This window comes from Pundamilia nyererei, unplaced genomic scaffold (genome assembly GCF_000239375.1).
Source record: "Pundamilia nyererei isolate P.nyererei 1_Seehausen unplaced genomic scaffold, PunNye1.0 scaffold00068, whole genome shotgun sequence".
NCBI lineage: Eukaryota > Metazoa > Chordata > Actinopteri > Cichliformes > Cichlidae > Pundamilia > Pundamilia nyererei.
In genome coordinates, this window is record NW_005187469.1 from 1,492,573 (window position 1) to 1,509,829 (window position 17,257).

The 17,257-nt window shown below is 39.4% G+C and overlaps 1 protein-coding gene across 1 annotated transcript in view; it reads right to left on the bottom strand.

Annotated features, from left to right (window-relative positions):
- The window catches only part of LOC102200211 (inactive rhomboid protein 2), a 35,289-nt gene that overhangs the window by 5,348 nt on the left and 12,684 nt on the right, over positions 1-17,257 (bottom strand). The window contains exons 2-17 of the mRNA XM_005736263.2: positions 11,188-11,328; positions 9,019-9,170; positions 8,196-8,379; positions 7,235-7,456; positions 6,892-7,020; positions 6,524-6,621; positions 6,179-6,403; positions 5,886-5,997; positions 5,505-5,579; positions 3,434-3,595; positions 3,090-3,178; positions 2,942-3,005; positions 2,720-2,814; positions 2,538-2,613; positions 2,362-2,462; positions 1,684-1,837 (exon numbers count right to left, since the gene is read on the bottom strand). Coding sequence (XP_005736320.1) covers positions 1,684-1,837; positions 2,362-2,462; positions 2,538-2,613; positions 2,720-2,814; positions 2,942-3,005; positions 3,090-3,178; positions 3,434-3,595; positions 5,505-5,579; positions 5,886-5,997; positions 6,179-6,403; positions 6,524-6,621; positions 6,892-7,020; positions 7,235-7,456; positions 8,196-8,379; positions 9,019-9,170; positions 11,188-11,310 — 2,061 coding nt within the window. The 5' untranslated portion in view covers positions 11,311-11,328. The remainder of the gene's footprint in view (positions 1-1,683; positions 1,838-2,361; positions 2,463-2,537; positions 2,614-2,719; positions 2,815-2,941; positions 3,006-3,089; positions 3,179-3,433; positions 3,596-5,504; positions 5,580-5,885; positions 5,998-6,178; positions 6,404-6,523; positions 6,622-6,891; positions 7,021-7,234; positions 7,457-8,195; positions 8,380-9,018; positions 9,171-11,187; positions 11,329-17,257) is intronic.

Genomic DNA, 17,257 nt, shown 5'->3' on the forward strand with positions numbered 1-17,257 from the left:
TGTCAGGATGGACCTGTTCAGAAACGTGTGGACCAGGTCTGGTCTCTGCAACAATCGTCTTTGTTTAAAAGGAAAAACATGAAATCCCATTCACTAAGTACCACAGCAGTGGCCTTTGTTAACCCGCACAATGGCATTAGGCTAATCTCTTAAAGGGGAAACTGGACTATATAGATACATTCAGAAGAAAGCAGGCTTGCTGGTAAAAAGCCCCCCCCCAACGTTTATTCATTTGTTGTTGGGCTTTGTTTTTGCAAAAATGACAATGAATCACTTAAAGTAGTGACCATAGCAGTGTTACTCTTTAAAAAAAGAAAAAAAGAAAAAGAGTGAAACACTACTGCTTCAGGCGAGATCTGCTTTCCTCCTTGTAAATATTTATGTGTATGAAATTCAACCACATCGGCTGATTTAATCTAATATTTTCTGGTGAGTTTTTTTTGTTGTTGTTGTTTTTTTACAAAGAATAAGGCAGACAACAAAGGAACAGCATCAACTATTTAGAGCATTTTAAAACGACATACAGACATCAGTTAACATAGCATGTAGCTGCAACTGATTCAGCAACTATTTTCTATCTCACACTTGATCTTGTGTGAGGATTGCCTCAACTTTCCATCAGCACATCCAGCAGTACGGTTATATGCAACAGAACTGTGAATAACAGGTCACCTTTCTTTCTTTATCCCTGCACAGTCATAACTGATTACCCTGCTGGTTGCTGTGCTGTTACCGGTCACTGAAATGTTGGGAGCGCTGTGACACGTCTTTCTTGGATGCTTTACGCTCGGTTTGGTGGGGCTGCTGCTTTCGCAGTAAAGTTGTCTCATGTGCTGTTAACCCAAGTTCGGTTTCTCCAGGCACTTCCACAGTTAATACCACAAGTGTTTCCTGCACCCCTCTAAACCTCTAGACTAAGATGGTCAATTCTGCTCCAATAATCCCCAACAGGAGAAACCCTCGTCCAGTGAGTGAACTCAACTAAGCTGAGCTAAGCCACAGAGTTTAGACAGCAGGCACAGAAACTGCAATTCAAATAAGAATGTAACACAAAACTAACGAGAGCTGGAGCTCACACAGGTGACATTTAGACCTGAACTCAGATTATAGTGTAGCGAGAAATACATGAAGTGAAACAGCATGACGGTTTCTCCCTTTAGATAATTTAGGGGATAAATGAGGAAGAAAGCACATAAGTATATACAATGTCTGATTTTACATCGCAGAAATTTGACAGTGTGAAAGTACCTGTGTGTGTCATGTGTGAGTGCTTAATCAACAGAAGTACATCCAATCCTGTCAAAAGTCACTGCAACTCAGATATGTTGGTGTTTAGAACAAAGTGTGTGAAAAGCTGTTTTTTCTTTCTTCAGCATCGTGTCCAAGGACACACTGGCATGTGGGCTGGATCGAACCAGACCTTCTATTTAGTGGGCGATTTGCTCCTGAGCCCCAAGTGCCCCACATATACAGACTTAACAGATTAAACAGAGTTTCCTTATAGCGGATGCGACTGGAATATTCACTTACCAAGGACACTTAACTGAAGGTTTAACATAAACTTTCAGACAAATGAATTTAAAAAGCTTAAGTGCACAAAACTTCACATCCTGTGTGCCTTGAAACTTTGAGAGAAAAAAAAAAGTGTATTAATGTGTATTTACATATATGTGACGAACTCACCTCGGCTCTGTAGGGCAGGAAGAGGGCAGAGGCGAGGTTACCAGTGATCCCACTCAACATGTAAATGATGGAGATGCGAAGCCAACCTGCCAGCTTCTCCAGGTCCCTCAGTATGGTCATCTGGAACACTACGGACACCACGCAGTGTAAAAGCCTACACACACACACACACACAAACAAAGGTTATCACTGGTAACTAAAACTCCTTTCCACCACTGCATTATCACAAATATGCATTTAGGATTTTTTTCCCCCCCATTAAGCTCCTTTGGCTTGTTTGCTCGCCTGCTTTTAAAGGGTTACATCTGAGGGAAATCCCTTGTGCCTGCCTGGTATTAGTATTACAGTTCTCATGTGAGCGAACGTCTCACGAGCACTGGGTCCTCAATTAGAAATGTTTCATTAGTTTTGAATCCTCAAGGATGCTGACACAGTGAAACTGCATTAAGTAATCACTCATAGCAAATTAATGAAACAGTTCATTGACTGTGTAAAAGGCTTTGTCATGGCATATTACACAGTCTCACAATATATCATCAATGCTACATTCAGCTGAAATAGCTCATTCATAGATACACGTGTCAGAAATTAAAAGATCTGTGCAACATAGCCATAAAACATGACCACAGGAAAAATAAATCTTTATCTTAGGACGTTGCTGCAGGGGGAAGTGCGTACCCAGCATGTAGGAAGAGAGAGAGCCAGAGACGGTAGACTTGATCGGGAACGTCAGGATTAAGGAAGGGCAGCAAGCCGCACACATCATCCAGACAGTGGACCTGTGTAACAACACTGCAGTCAGAAACATACTAAAGAAAAAGACACACACACTCATCATCATGCACACACAATACCTGTGAGCAGAGGGTGGCTTCCTCGTGGAAGTAACCATGCATGAAAGTGCAATACTCTCTGGTTGCGATTTCACATCTACAAATAAATACATAAATAAATCAAATTTTATTTATTTATTTATTTATTTTAAAACAGATGACCTCAGAGTAGCAAAGCGCTTTAGCAAACACATGTTTCGCACCTGCCCTTAGTTCCTATGCAGCAGGGCCGTCCTTTGATGTTACAGTCCATGTGTCTGTAGCCTGTGTGACTCCACTTCTTTGGATATGTACAGATCTGACAGCAGCACAGGTAAAACCAAAAAAAAAAAAGGAAAATTAATATAAAATGTGGTTCAGATGCAAGTGAACACAGAGTAGCAACAGAAAAATGAAGAATGAACGAGGCAGCGGTGGCCCCTCACCGGCCACGTGGTGATGTCATCCTTCCACAAATGAGGCTCTGCAGAGGCAGGCTCCTCACATATTCTGTTCACAACAAGAAAAGCATCAAAGTGGTGAAACGCTGCTGAGTCTTTAATGACACACTTTAATTAAGCTTCATATCCTCACCTGGGGTCCTGGTGACAGACAGAACCGGACGACCTACTGATGTTTTCCATTTGTTCATTGTCCCATTTAATAAAGGTGGCCAGCGTCTCCTGCATGAAGTTATTATATATTTATATTATTATAAATATTTAAGACACAGTTTGTTTTCTCATTTACCAAGCACAGCAAAGAAATGAAAAACGGATTATGTTTCTTTTTTACTGCACACCCAAAATCTGCATCTAAAGGGGAAAAGTTCAAGAGCACAGCAAAGACACTGTGAATGATTAGCACGAGTGTTTAAGTGATTATATGTTTAAAGATTATAAACTCATGTGCACAGGTATGTGTACATTATCACGTACAGAGCAGCCGGAGCTGAGGGTCTGCACACATCCGGAGTTGTCATTCTGAACGCAGCAGCCAGAATCTTTCTCGAGCTCTCTGGCCTTCTCGATCAGGCTGACGATTTGTGCATCCCGACGGATGCAGGGGGAGAATTTTGCCCCCAGGTGGATGAGGTCTTCCTAAAAATTGATGGAAATGATTTTAAAGATCAAAAAAAAAAAAAATGTGGTAACACACATGCTAAACACAGATTAAGATGATAAAGAAATAAACTGGTGCCTGTCTATCTTTTAAATACACTATTTTCCCCAAAGGTATTTACTCCTGTATCCAAATGTTGATGTTGGCTCTGTTCATCTGGACGTAGCGTTTTTAGTGGGGGAGACGTTTCATCACTCATCCAAGTGACTTTTTCAGTCTCAGCTGACTGCAGGTTCCCTCAACCTTATAAACAGCAAATTTGCACAATGACTGAACGTAGCACCACTGAGGGAACAATGGGCTGTGAGGTCAGTTCCTTGATCATTAATATGCAAATTGTCATGAACATTGATCAACAACCACTGATCAAATCCTGTTGATCAAAGGCCATGAGTACCATTCACAGAAAGTTGGGAAATGGCTGCAATCACAGCATTGTAAGAAGGTGAAGATGCCCCCCTCCTCGATTCAGAGATGCTCTTTCCCTTTTTACGTAAATGGCCTCCTTGACTCAAACCTCCATAATGACATCTCTCACTTTCTCAACAAAATCCAAGGTGTTCTGGATGTGGTGTTCAGAGCTGTCTACAAGCGGGTTGAGGAGATCAAAGCCAGAAACTTTGAGATGTTATAGGTGACCGAGTTGATCATACAGACAATTAGTCTTAAAGGTAAACCCTGTTTATTTATCTTGGGTAAACCATACAGACTTTGTGTAGATTCGCCTGGGTAAAACCTGTGGTATGAGGTCCCGTCAATACCATTGTCTCATTCTAACTGCATCAGACAATCTATCACCCTCTTCCTGTAACCACTTCCTGGGTCTCGTTTCAGGGGTTTGTAAGTATTTACAAATTACATATCACGATGTCATAAGTCACTGGACACTGTGAACATCCACGGTCACCACTTCATGCATAATGGACCTTCCATGTGTATGGACATGTGCAGGTATATATATGTCTGTATATGTATACATATGTATATTTAGTGTGTACGTGTCTATAAATAGGAATAGTAGTGGTACAATAGCTATATCAAGCTATATAGTTTATGTCTTCCATATTTCCAACTATATCCATAATCACATACTGTGTATGCTACCATTGTATATAGTGTATTATCTTACTTTTTTTCATTGATTGTACTTATTTGTATTTTTGCATTTCCTTCTGATATCTGTACCTGAGCTGAGGTGACGCAATAATTTCCCCGTTGTGGGATCAATAAAGTCTTATCTTATCTTATTTTTGTCACTGAGCAGTGACAAAATTTTCCTCATGATATTCTTCCTTGCACTTATCCTTGTCTGTTGGAAGGATGATAATGTTATTGCCATTACTAAGAAAGGTCCATAAAGTCATGGATGAGCAAGTGTAGAAGAGACTGACTGTCTTAATCTCAACCCAAGTTCATAAGGGTGTGAAGGCAGACGAGTGGATACTTTTAGCAACATAGTGTATGTGCTCATGCATTCAAACATAGAAGTTCCATTATTTTTCTTAATAAATTACTAAAACCGGTCAGCTCAGCCTCCATTTAAACAATTTACTCTCACAACTGAAACGATCAATTTTAAATGCAGAAAATAAATTGACATTTTTAGGCTTGTAACTTAATAAATGCAGTAAATCATCACTGATAAAACATGAAGTGAGAAAATAAAGTAAATGCACTGGAGGAGGGCAGAAGTGTCCTACCTGAAAACACAGCAAACCTAAACTTCACACCAAATGTGAGTTCCCTTTAGCTGTGCTAGTATTATACATTCTGGCTGTGTTCATTTTACCATATCGACCATTTTTGGGAGCTGTTCCCTTAGGTTTTGCACATCTAGACAAACATCCAAAGCCGTTCTAAGCACATTAATAATACAGCTAAACTTACAGAGCTTGGACCAATCCAGAAGTTCTGTTGTTGGACATACTTAACACTCTCATAAATGCCTTTGTTCTTCAGCACCTACAGAGGGCAGCAGAGCATCACAGTTTACAAATGGGTCTGATCAAGGACTTGTGAGTATTAGCTTGCACAGTAATACACATCTCTTTCTGTGAGTTTTAGGACACAAATACAGCTACTAAAAAGTTGGTAATATATCTACATTGAGTGTTCAAGAGCAAAAAAAGGAATTCTAATTTCAATACTGAGTTACACTACGAAATGTTAACCTTCAATTTTCACACTGATATGAAACCTGTCATGTCAAAAAGTATATTTTCTATTTTTAAATATTGCTCCAAATTAATCTGTGAGATATATACTTACCAGCTCAGTTGTCGAATGTTGTGCAAACCCAACAGGGGCAAAGCCATACGTGCAGCAGGCCAGCAATGTGATAACGATGTGGACAAATGTAATCCAGTAGGTAAAGTAGGGTCTGAAATCATGCACACCACAAAACAGTGCTGTGAATCGAGTAACAGCTAAAACAAAGACTAACCAATAAATACTTTCAGCACTTTGTCAGCGTAATTAATTATCTCTCTCTGAATTGTGTTATGTTGATTTAAATCAAGCAAATAATTCGCTTGTATATATGCACAGTGCTCATTCCCAACCTGTGGCTGTGGAAGTCGTCCAGCTGCTTCTGGACGTTGCTGCTAATGCTTCGTCGATACTGTCGGTTTAGCCATTTCCCCACAACTCCCAAACCATACTGACGTTTTTGCTTGTCAAACGCAAAGTGCTTCACTTGGGAGGCAATGCGACGTCCGCGACGTGGTTGAGCCATTTCGTGGAATAGTGTTGGCGTTTTAGGAGCCTGTGATAAATCCTTACTGGGACTGAGAGGAAGACAGGTATGCAAGACAGAGAAAGAATTACCGTAGGGTTAAAAAGGAAAAAAAAACAAAACACAATGTGTGCAATTCAGAGACTTTGGTTGAGTATTTATATTTACTCACAGGCTGGAAGGTTGCTCGCAGGGAGCAAAAGAGGCAGACAAGGGGGGCGACTCAAAGACATCATCGGCCATGGAATATAACTCATCACGGACATCACCCTGTACAGAGGTAATGCAGGACACAGAGGACAAAAAGAGAGGGCAGTAATTAACGTGTAGTCACATGTTATGTGTTGCTGTATGGGACACACAAACAGCGAGGAACACAGGAGGACAAACAAAGAAAAACACAGTCACAGAAAAAAATGGAGGCTGAGAGAAGAAGCAGGTAAACAGTGACAATCGAATGAAAACATAGAATTTTGCAAGGAAAGAAACTGCTGCAAAGATCCGGGTGCCAAACGGGTGGCTGCGAGAGCTGCTGCTGACCTTACTGAAGAAGAGTGACTCGGATGCATCTGCAGAATCCACAGTGTCCTCGTCCATCCAGCTGGGCCTGACAAAGCTCTTCCTGGGAAAACTGCGACCAGCCTGTTGGCCTGCCAAGCTGCTGCGACCCTGAACAACAAACACGCCACATGACATGCGGTTCTTCAAGTGCATAAAAAAGGAGAGATCTTAATGATGCTAATAATGATAAAAACAATAAATGCTGGCATTTAGTGTCATTTTATTCAAAGGGATGGCTAAAAAGCATGCAAACACAGAGGAAACATTAAAGGCCGGGATTCGAACCAGTGCTCTTGCCACTCTGCTTTTCATTTCCACCCACCCTCAACAGGTTGGACGCAGCTCTGATGCTCATGCGCGCGACAGACTCTCGCTTTCGTTTGGGGAAGCGACTGTACCCGGAGCGCTGGCTGGTGAAGGAGATGAGTGAAGCGACGCCTGGTGTGACCGGACCCCCTTGAGCTGTTTGAGGTGTTCTTGGAGAGCGGCTGTCCAACTCATCCTGGCAGCGGAACGCTCGCCCTCGTGCCAGGGGGTCCACAATCTAGCAGAAAGAGAGATTAGGGTCAGCCTGATAAAAATACTTCACTGTGACAGTCACGTGAACTTGAACTGGTAAGCATCTTTACATATTCCTACTGTGCCGACGCTGAAGAAGAAGAAGCACTCTGTGGGTGAGCATGACAGGATCATATTTATAACTTACAAACTTCACAGTGCTGACACTGGGAGAGAGAGAACTGCTTTATGTGTTTGTGTAAACGTACATATATGTAGCAAAGAGGGAATGATGGTAGGTGTGTGTAGATGAGGACAGAGAACAAAAAGATGAACAAAATATTGGATGAGTGGAGCAGAACTGTCTGGCACAGACTGAAAGAGAGACATGATTCGTCTGCAGCACAGATGGTCCACGTCTGTAACTATGCAGCACTTTAATACAGTGTCTTCTTGAGAAATCTCTCCACTTTATCAAGTGAAAAAATGCAGGTGGAGAACAAAGAAAAAAAGTTGAGCTTCTTGGCAGTTTAGAAATGGAAAGTCTCAGTAGCTACACATGGAGCCTGCTGTGTGTCATTCTGTTTAGTTTCCTTCAGAACAAAAAGTTTTTCTTTTCTTACAAAAGTATCAGAATATTAAACAGAAAGTGCATCATGTTTCCTGGATGATGTTCTCCACTCAAGTTAAAATTACCGATAAGGTAGACATTTAAATAAAACTGTAGCATCCTAACAGTAGGATAACACACTAAGTGACGCTGTCTTTGTATGACGGTATTATACCCTGGGCATCCTGTGGGCAGCTGGTGAATCCAGGCTCTGGTCGATGCTGGTGGCCGTCTCGGGCTCTCTGTACTGGGGCTTCAGCTTGCCATAGCGCTGGCTGCAGTGGCGCAGGCTCTTCCGGTGCCAGACCTGCTGATTAGTCTCACAGTCTTCGCCCACACCGAACCACTGGGCTGTACTCCTGGAGGGACAGAAAGATTGTTCAGCTAAAAGAAGGTATTCACAAAAATGACCTGAAATGTTTAGCATATACCTATTCTTAAAAAGCTACATAAACAAGAAATGAAACGAAACATCCGAGTCTTGTTTTTCACCTTATATGAAGAGAGTAGATACTACCACAAAAGAAAAAAATAAACAGTTACATTTTGACACCAAATTACACAATGCAGCTTTGTTCAAGCTGATGTAGCTTGGATAACTTTCATATAAGGGAAGTCAAAAGTCACGTATTGTGCACTCTTAAAGACATTAGTGCACTTTATTACCAAACATTAAATGTCTTGACGCTTGCTGCAGGCTCAATGACTGGACTCTTAGGACATGTATTTGATAAATGGGAGTAATTAAATGACTGCAATTAGGATTAGGATTATGAAGAGGAGATTTCTGGATGAATGAATTGTGTGTGCTTGATAGTTTTAGGTGAATGAACTGCAGGGAACAACACCCAGACTTCTTTGAAATACACTTTAGGGGAGAATGCTTACATACATTTGATTTTTTTTCTGTCTCCCAAAGCTACTTATGCCTCCACTGTAGGTGGAGTCACACTTGACTCTGAGACAAAAACAACAGCAGAAGCAGCAGCAGAGCTTACTTTCGGATGCTTTGTGAGAGCGATGTTTGTCTGCTAAACTTCTCCCGTCTTTCTCTTGCTGAAAATTCTCCATCTCTATGTCCATCGACGCTCTCTGACACAGAACCGGTCGCTTGAGCACTTGGGTTTTTTTTCAGGGATTGTCGTGGTGGCTGACCAGAAGAAAGGAAGGGAAGAAAATGTTGTCATCAGAAATCTTTGCTGCTATAAAATATATAAGCTATAAAAACTAAATAATATTGCCTGTGCAGGGGGAAAGCCTGTCAAACGATCAGGTTGCAAGTACCTTCATAATTAGGCCATGCTCAATCTCCTTCCAGAGGAGTGAGGACAAATGCCCTCTTTTACACCAGTGGCTCTTAAATGTTATTCAGTTCAATGCTCCAAAAATGTTTTTGCCCCACGTGACAATTTTTAACATCAACAATTTAAAAATACCCCCCCCCTCCAAAAAACAAAAAACAAAAAACACACTTTCTGAAACAAAGCCTTGTTGAGCAGGCTCCAATGGTAACATTGACTCCAATGACAAAAACGTATAAGACTTCCTCTGTAATCATTTTTTCTTAAGATCTAGTTGTTATTACTCTACTTAACTAAAATGCTTTTCATATGTAGTTTTTGTTTTCAGTTTTGGTTCAGAATAATAACAATGCCTCACACATCCTGATTAAGTATTAACTATGGCACATGATGCAGCAAATCAGTACCAAATTTAGGATGATCTAAAATTGTCTTTGTAATGGAAAAGCTAGTAGCATAAATACCTGCAGTGCAAAGCCACAGCACAAATTTACATGTTTATTACACTGCTTGCCTTTTAGAACAGTTTAAATGTGACATGCTCAGTTGAACTCTGAGCACCAACTAATTTGTGTAGCTAAAATGCCTTTGTTTGTGTTGCTAGCATGAGGCCCGCCGTTACAAATATATGGGCTACACAAACTGCCAGATAGTTGTGCCAACAGCCTGCTTGCGAGAGCAAGTGGCAATTACAGAGGCATCGAGGAACACTGTGCTGCTTTAATGTGTTGTAAACTCTTAAAAGTAAAGTACTGCCCATCATCGTTTATTTTCTTCTACTGTGCATCCTGAGTCAAATGATTATTACAAACCATTTATGAAGTAGTCCATCAGCCCATAAATCCATCCATTAATTTTCATAATTGCACAGTGAGTGAAACCGAAAATTGATCTGAACCTCCATGTGAGCTACCCACAAAATATCCAGACATGTTTTTTGGACCATGTTTATGAAGCAGATTGAGAGGAATGTGCTCTTTACTAATACAAAATGAATAAAAAGCCTTTCTTTGAAGAAATTTGTTCAGTAACAATCACAACACTCGGGCTTTTTTTGGCTCTGTTTTAATTCTGTGTTCATTGAGCTGATCTTTGCTTATCTCCGTTTAAATGAAGAACTTTGTGCTATACGCAGGAGTGAGTGATTCACAATGAGTTATTTTACAGGTCACTTTTTAGATTTCGCTACATTACATGTGATGTGAGAGAGTATGGAGCTTGACAGGCCACTAGTAGTAGTAGCACAAGAAAACAAAAACTAAATAATGGTAGAGTAGAGAAGACATTTGTAAATATTTTCACACATTTTTCTGGGGAGAAAAAGCAAGTTATTTTAAAATTGTATAATTGAGAGAAAAAAAAACCTTTTAAACCCTTTGACAACATAAAGAGTATATCAGTATTATGTTTGCCAGTCTGTGCTAATAAGAAAATCACCACACTTTGTGGGTAGTTTGCAGTATTGTAGACCATGTTAACCTAGTGCAGGACAGACTGTAGTGTCCGTGATCAAAGTCAGCTCAGATGTAGTAGTCATCAATTTGGATTTCAGCCAGTAACGCTCTTCAGTATCACTTAGCAAATTACACTTTTACTTCGGTTTTTTAGTGGCTAGCCACCGGAAGGCATCCATGATAGTTCATTTAGCATGTACTAATATCTTGTAGAATTCATTGTGTTACATCCACAGAGAGCAGCAAACTTCAGAGACAACAGAAGCACAGACCTGCTCATGAGTCCGTCTATATTTTCAGAGTTCGGGTCCATGTCAACCCTACGTGTTATGTGACAACACATTTAAATAACTGTTGCATGATAGCAAGCAGTGAAGGACAGGGTCAGGTAAAAAAAACACAACCAGCCTACCTGGGACATCACTGCTTCTGGTGGAGGGATGGCTATTACAAGGCTGGGTGGCTTCTTGCTCTTTAAACGACTATCTGTTCGACCCTGGTACGGAGGAGGCTCCTCCCCTTCGTGTGATGCCATCCTGTCAGAGTGCTGGAGCTGAAAAAAATCATGACAAAACAAAGTTTGTATTATTATTTGATAATCTGCATATATGCATGTCTACGGTGAGTCTCCATACATCAAACCTCCAGTAGGTGCAGAGATTTACTGGCAGGTTAAAATATAAATGGAAATACAGTGTAAGACAAACACGTTGAGGTCCGGACTCTGGGAGAGGCTAATCCATGACTGATACTGCTCCACTGTTTTTGTCTGTCCAGGTCTGCTTTTACTGCATTGGCAGTGTGTTTGGGATCATTGTCATGTTGAAAAATGAAGGTGTTCATAATTCCATCAATTTTGACAACATCCACAACACCACTGGCTGAAATGTAGCCACAAACCATGCCAGAGTATCCTCCATGTTTTACAGATAGCTGCAGACATTAATGGTTAGCCTCTCTCCTTACCACCTCAGCATATTCATTTTTTATGTTTGAATTATTCATAGGTCAGTGTTAAGTAGTGCAATTAAAAAAACAAACCCAGGTTGCTCCAAAAATAGTACAAGACTGGACTGACAATGAATGTAAAAGCAGCCAAAGTCCACAGAAAATCTCTGAAAACTTCAAGAAAGTCTGGGGAACACTTCAAAAATAAAAAATAAAATAAAAATAATTAGACAGTCAGGCTCCTTGGAAGTAAAATATAAAATAATGAGGTGTGGCACAGTACTGTAGGCTTCAGTATTACTGTTCATAAATATAGTGATTAATGCTTACTTACAAAATGTTGTACTGAAATATATCGAAAGACTATTGAATGCTCTAGCAGAGTCTTTATTTAAACTGGATTTATGAGCATGCATAATATATATTTATTTATTTATTTTCCCTCCCAGGTAAGGTCAAGAAGAAAAAGAAAGAAGAATGACACATAAAGAAAGAGAATAAAAATGTCATATTTAGAAAATGAAATGCTTTTGTTTGCATTTATATCAGGTCTCTGCTGTGGCAGTGGACCTAATGCCTTCCTTCCTACAGCCAACAATAACCGAAAAAAGGAAACCATTACAGTCTATCCAAACAATCAGCCTCTAACAGCAACTGGCTCCCTTCCAGTTCCATCTGCTACTAAAAGGGAAAAAAAAAAAAAACACTGCCAACTTTCTTTGCTTTTGCTTTCCTTGCTTTTTGATTCAAGGCAATTTCTTAAGTGATTCTTTAAGGCTTTGCACAGAAATTGTGCTGTAGAGAGAAACCTTCTCTTACATCAAAGTGTTCAGGTCACTTATGCTTATGTCATTTTAAAGGATGAGGAAAACAGGGCAGAATGATACATCTCCTGAGTGTTTCAATTACATGTATTTAGCCAAAACATCAAATAAAGCAATATATTTGCTTAAGTTTATAGTTATAAATATTCATTTTATTAGTAAAATCTCTTTGTAAGAAGGTGATACATGTGATACTATATCTTTTCTGGAAATATACAACATCATGAATGAGTTATTTATCAAAAACAACTGAATGCGAAAAAAGAAATGGAAATACAGCACTAGTGAAAAGTTTGGACAATTAAATACCTAAATATTTTAACTAAGTGATGCAAAAATGATGTAATTATGAGACCACAGGCAGCCCTGCTCATTGATTTTTAAACAGTTAGAGGGATAGCTCCACCACACAAGAAAATCAGTCATACTGTGACTCTGCTCAATAAGGAGACTCTAAAAGAATTAAAGATCTTTGACTTCGAATGAAAAAGCAGCTGATAAACAATGATGTCACATAACGGTGATCAATAGTCCCCGTTAATCATGATACATTCGAGGTGGTGAGTAATCACTATTGTTTTCTCAGCTTATTTTATTGATTGAATGTAATAATGGTGATCTAATAGCTTAAGCTTCTCCTACTAATGCATGCATTAAAGAATAAAACAAATACCTGTATTTATATTTTTATGATGCAATTGCAATTTTGTCACAGTCTTGTAAGAGCAGCACACATAGCTAAATAATTAGAAACTTGATATTTTCAAATCAATGCACTTTAGTTAATTTTCAAGTTCTAAAATGTCAATCTCAGTTTTATATGTAAAAACAAACAAAACAAACTACAATTAACACTTTTTTACAACTTAAATAATGTGAATTAAGACTAAGCAATAGCAATATAAAGTTTTCAATCATGCAGTGCTGTTTCTGCCAGTCTCAAAGTGAATCATTTCTGATTTCTGACTTTCGTTCAGACAAAAACAAACAAACGTGAAAGTCACTTTGAGCTGCCGCTTCAACCATTTACACTACTTACAGTTTCTGTTAATGTAAGCTGTGGAGATTATGTGCTTATATCAATAAAGCTCCACACCACACTGTAGAAAAATACTCAAAGGACCAACAGGATGACTCCTTTTAATATCACTTTGTCTCACTGTCAGTGTTTACTAACAACAAATCGTATTTATTGAATTGCATTGCGCGGATGACACAAATGACATATCCTCAACTTCGTTAGCCAAGTTGATGGAACGGAGCTGGTGAAATAGGACTCATTATTGTCTACACAGGGACTGAATTATACCGTCAAACTTACTTATCTTTGTCTCCCTGTCTTTACAAATCTCAGTTAATGGTGTAGCAAGCAGCCAGTCTATTCCTGGAGCTCAGAGTGTTTCACATAGCATTACACAGAGCATTTCCAGAGAAATTCAAGGCATTGCAGACATAAAACACCACACTGAACATAATGTCATTTTGCTTGGCTTGGCCAAAACATCCATTATGTCATTATGGTGTTCAGAGCCCTGAATGCTGTCCTGGAGTTGTGGTTTATAAAATCAATGCGAGTCCCTGAGTGTCTGGGACAGGAACGGCTGCAACATGGAAACCTGACACCAGCTCGGCCTAGTTTCCACTACAGAGCTGAGGAATGGCTGCGCAGGGCTAACCATAGTGTAGGCAACACTTACTCTGTCCACATACAAACAAAAAACACCATTTCTAAAATACCTTTATGTTATTACGAGTGTACATTTCAACACGGATCTCAATTAGGTGTGCTAAATATTTGAAGCTTAGACAGAATGCCTGGTTCAGCCCTCCAGAGACAGAAGAGGTTACTGGCAATCCAGCCTCTGGTTCAGTAGAGTAGTGGGCAGGGGCTGGAAATCACTCAGATAATGAAATAGCTAGGAATTTAGCTAATGGATGGAGTACTCGGGTCTAACCAAGTCTATCAATGTATGCAGGCAGTTGTTAGGGTCCATACTAGAAAACATATGGGTACAGATTGTAGAAGGATAACAGCGACATATAAAGAATAGAAACACAAGAATTGTATTAATTTTTGCAATGTTTCCCCCCCACAAGGTAATAATAACTGTTATCCAATTAATTTTTGTGTTTATTTTTACTCCATTTGTATTTTTTTTAATCTGAAACTATCACTCACCCTTCACACTCATTTTGAAAGCTCACTTGACAACATTTTTTGAACCCTGGACCTTTCACACAGAGAGAGCAGATTTACTTGAACTTCAATTATAATGATGCGTCTCTGTGATATAAAAATAGTGATATAAAAACAAACAAATACACAAAAAAACAAAATGAAAAAACGAAACTGAAACCAAGGATTTGTTTCCTAAGCGTCCTTTAAGCCACTTCAGTGGGACTTTAAGCCACGTCAGCCTTAGACTAGTCTAACTCTAATACAAGTATAATGCATTATCCACCACTTTATGTTGCAACTCTACATGCATTATTTTACAATTGGGCATCATTTTAAGCTAATTTAACAAAGATGTATTTTAGCTTCTGTTATGATAACAGAACATAACACAGCCGTGTCAATTGTTAAGAAATGTTGGTATGACAGCTGAAATCAACAGCAAGAAAAGGATCCTGGCATCCAACTTTTTAAGTTGGTCAATTTTTTATTTTTTTTTTAAAGAAATTTGGAAAACAAAGAAAACAAGTCCGGATCCTGTTCAACAAAATGTCAAAAGGCATTCTTGTTTGTTCTTCTGTAACTTCATGCAAATGCAAACAGATTGCCAGCATGTTGTCATCAGTCTGAATGAGTCTTTGTCAATGAGCACAACTCGAGGGGACTTGACCCAACTGGCTGCCAGCTGGTTCTATTCTGCCTTTATTCCCATAGAAAAGGAAGGTTAATGAGCATGAAAGTAAAAGTCAAATGTGAAGATCTATCTATGAAGACATCAACCAATATGCCATTTTTGATGATTTATCAAAATTTATTTTAACTGGTGTATTACTAGAAACAGATTGGTTAACACCATGGTTATTGTGGTCACTGCCTGTCAGAGAGCACCAGGAACGCTAACAAAGTCATATGAATGTGACCATGTGAGAAAAAAAAAGATCATATATGAAACTAATTTAGTCACGTTATGAAACCCTATGATCTTCTCTAGCTGTGTGAAAGCCTTTACCTCAGCCAGAAGCAATGACATCAGAGCATATTTTCTAAAGCACCGAGAAGCCTCCCTTTCAAATCCATGTGCATTCCTTCTTTCATGTTGCAGATATGTTTCTATAAAAACTGAAACAGTGATACAAATCAAAAGCCAGCTGTTCAGGTTGGAACTGAATAAGAAACAAGTAAGATGTAAGATAAAACTGTTTGCTTCCACAGAACAACAAGAATAAACCACAAGAAAGACAACTGGAGGGGGGGGTAGATTCGCTGAGGAAAGGACAATGACCACAATGACATAATCAGCAGTTTGTCACATGATATGGAAAGTACTGACACATCTTTGCCTCTCTAGGGTCTAATAATTCAATGCCTCACCTAACTGCTCCCTACTTGACCATTGACCAGCAGGGATGAATGTGCATGTGAGTGATGTCACATGGTCCTCTGAAGGGGTGTCATCATGGTTCACTTTCCCCCAGTGTAAGGCCTGTCCTCCACGTATTCTTGCTACACTGTCTAGTTTTAGCAACATGTATGGGCTGCAGACGCACACAAGGCACACTCTCTCTACCTGTTAAACCTCATTCACAGCATCTTAATGCATGTGCAATCATCCAGGTAAGTAAATCCCAAAAGGATGATTCTCTTCATCTGGACGTAGCGTTTTCAGTGGGAGAAACATTTTGTCAGTCATCCAAGTGACTTCTTCATTCTCAGCTGACTGCAGGTTTCCCCAGCCTTATAAACACTACATTTGCAAAATGACTGAACGTAGCCCACTGAGTAAACAATAGGCTGTGAGGGAGGTCAGTTTCTTGATCATTAATATGCAAATTGTCACGACCATTGATCAACAACCACTGATCAAACCCACTGATCTCATTCATGGTCCACATGAGGAAACATGATGAGTTTCATTTTATGTCACACTCGCTTTGCACAGCAACTTAGTGATTCCACTGATCTCAGTGATCAACAATGGTCACCAATCAGCAATAGCTGGCAAGTCAAATTGATATTTAACCAGAGTTCCCCACCAATGATCAGAACAAACAAACAAAATCAAAAAAACTAAACAGAAACCAAGGATTGGTTTCCTAAGTGTCCAATGGGACTTTAAGCCACTTGACTCTTAGACTAGTCTAATACTAATAAGTCATACTGGTTATTACTTAAATAAATAAAAAATATAATTCATCATCTACCAATTTATGTTGCAACTCTATCAGTACTAGATTTATATTCATTTGAATTAACCTCACTATGGTTTCATGTTGACATCCATGGCACATATGCATGCAAAGACTCTTGCAACACAGAACTGTCTGGCCACACACGCAAGTTTATGTCATTACCCCTGCACTGAAAATGAAATGCATCTATTATCATGACCATCATAAGAAAACCGAAAGAGCCAGTATCTGTCTGTTATTCTGATTACAAATTAGACCTTAATAGAACTGGTGAAGGTGAAGGTGGGATGGAAGTAGGGCTGCCACAAACGATTATTTTGATAGTCGACTAGTCACCGATTATTT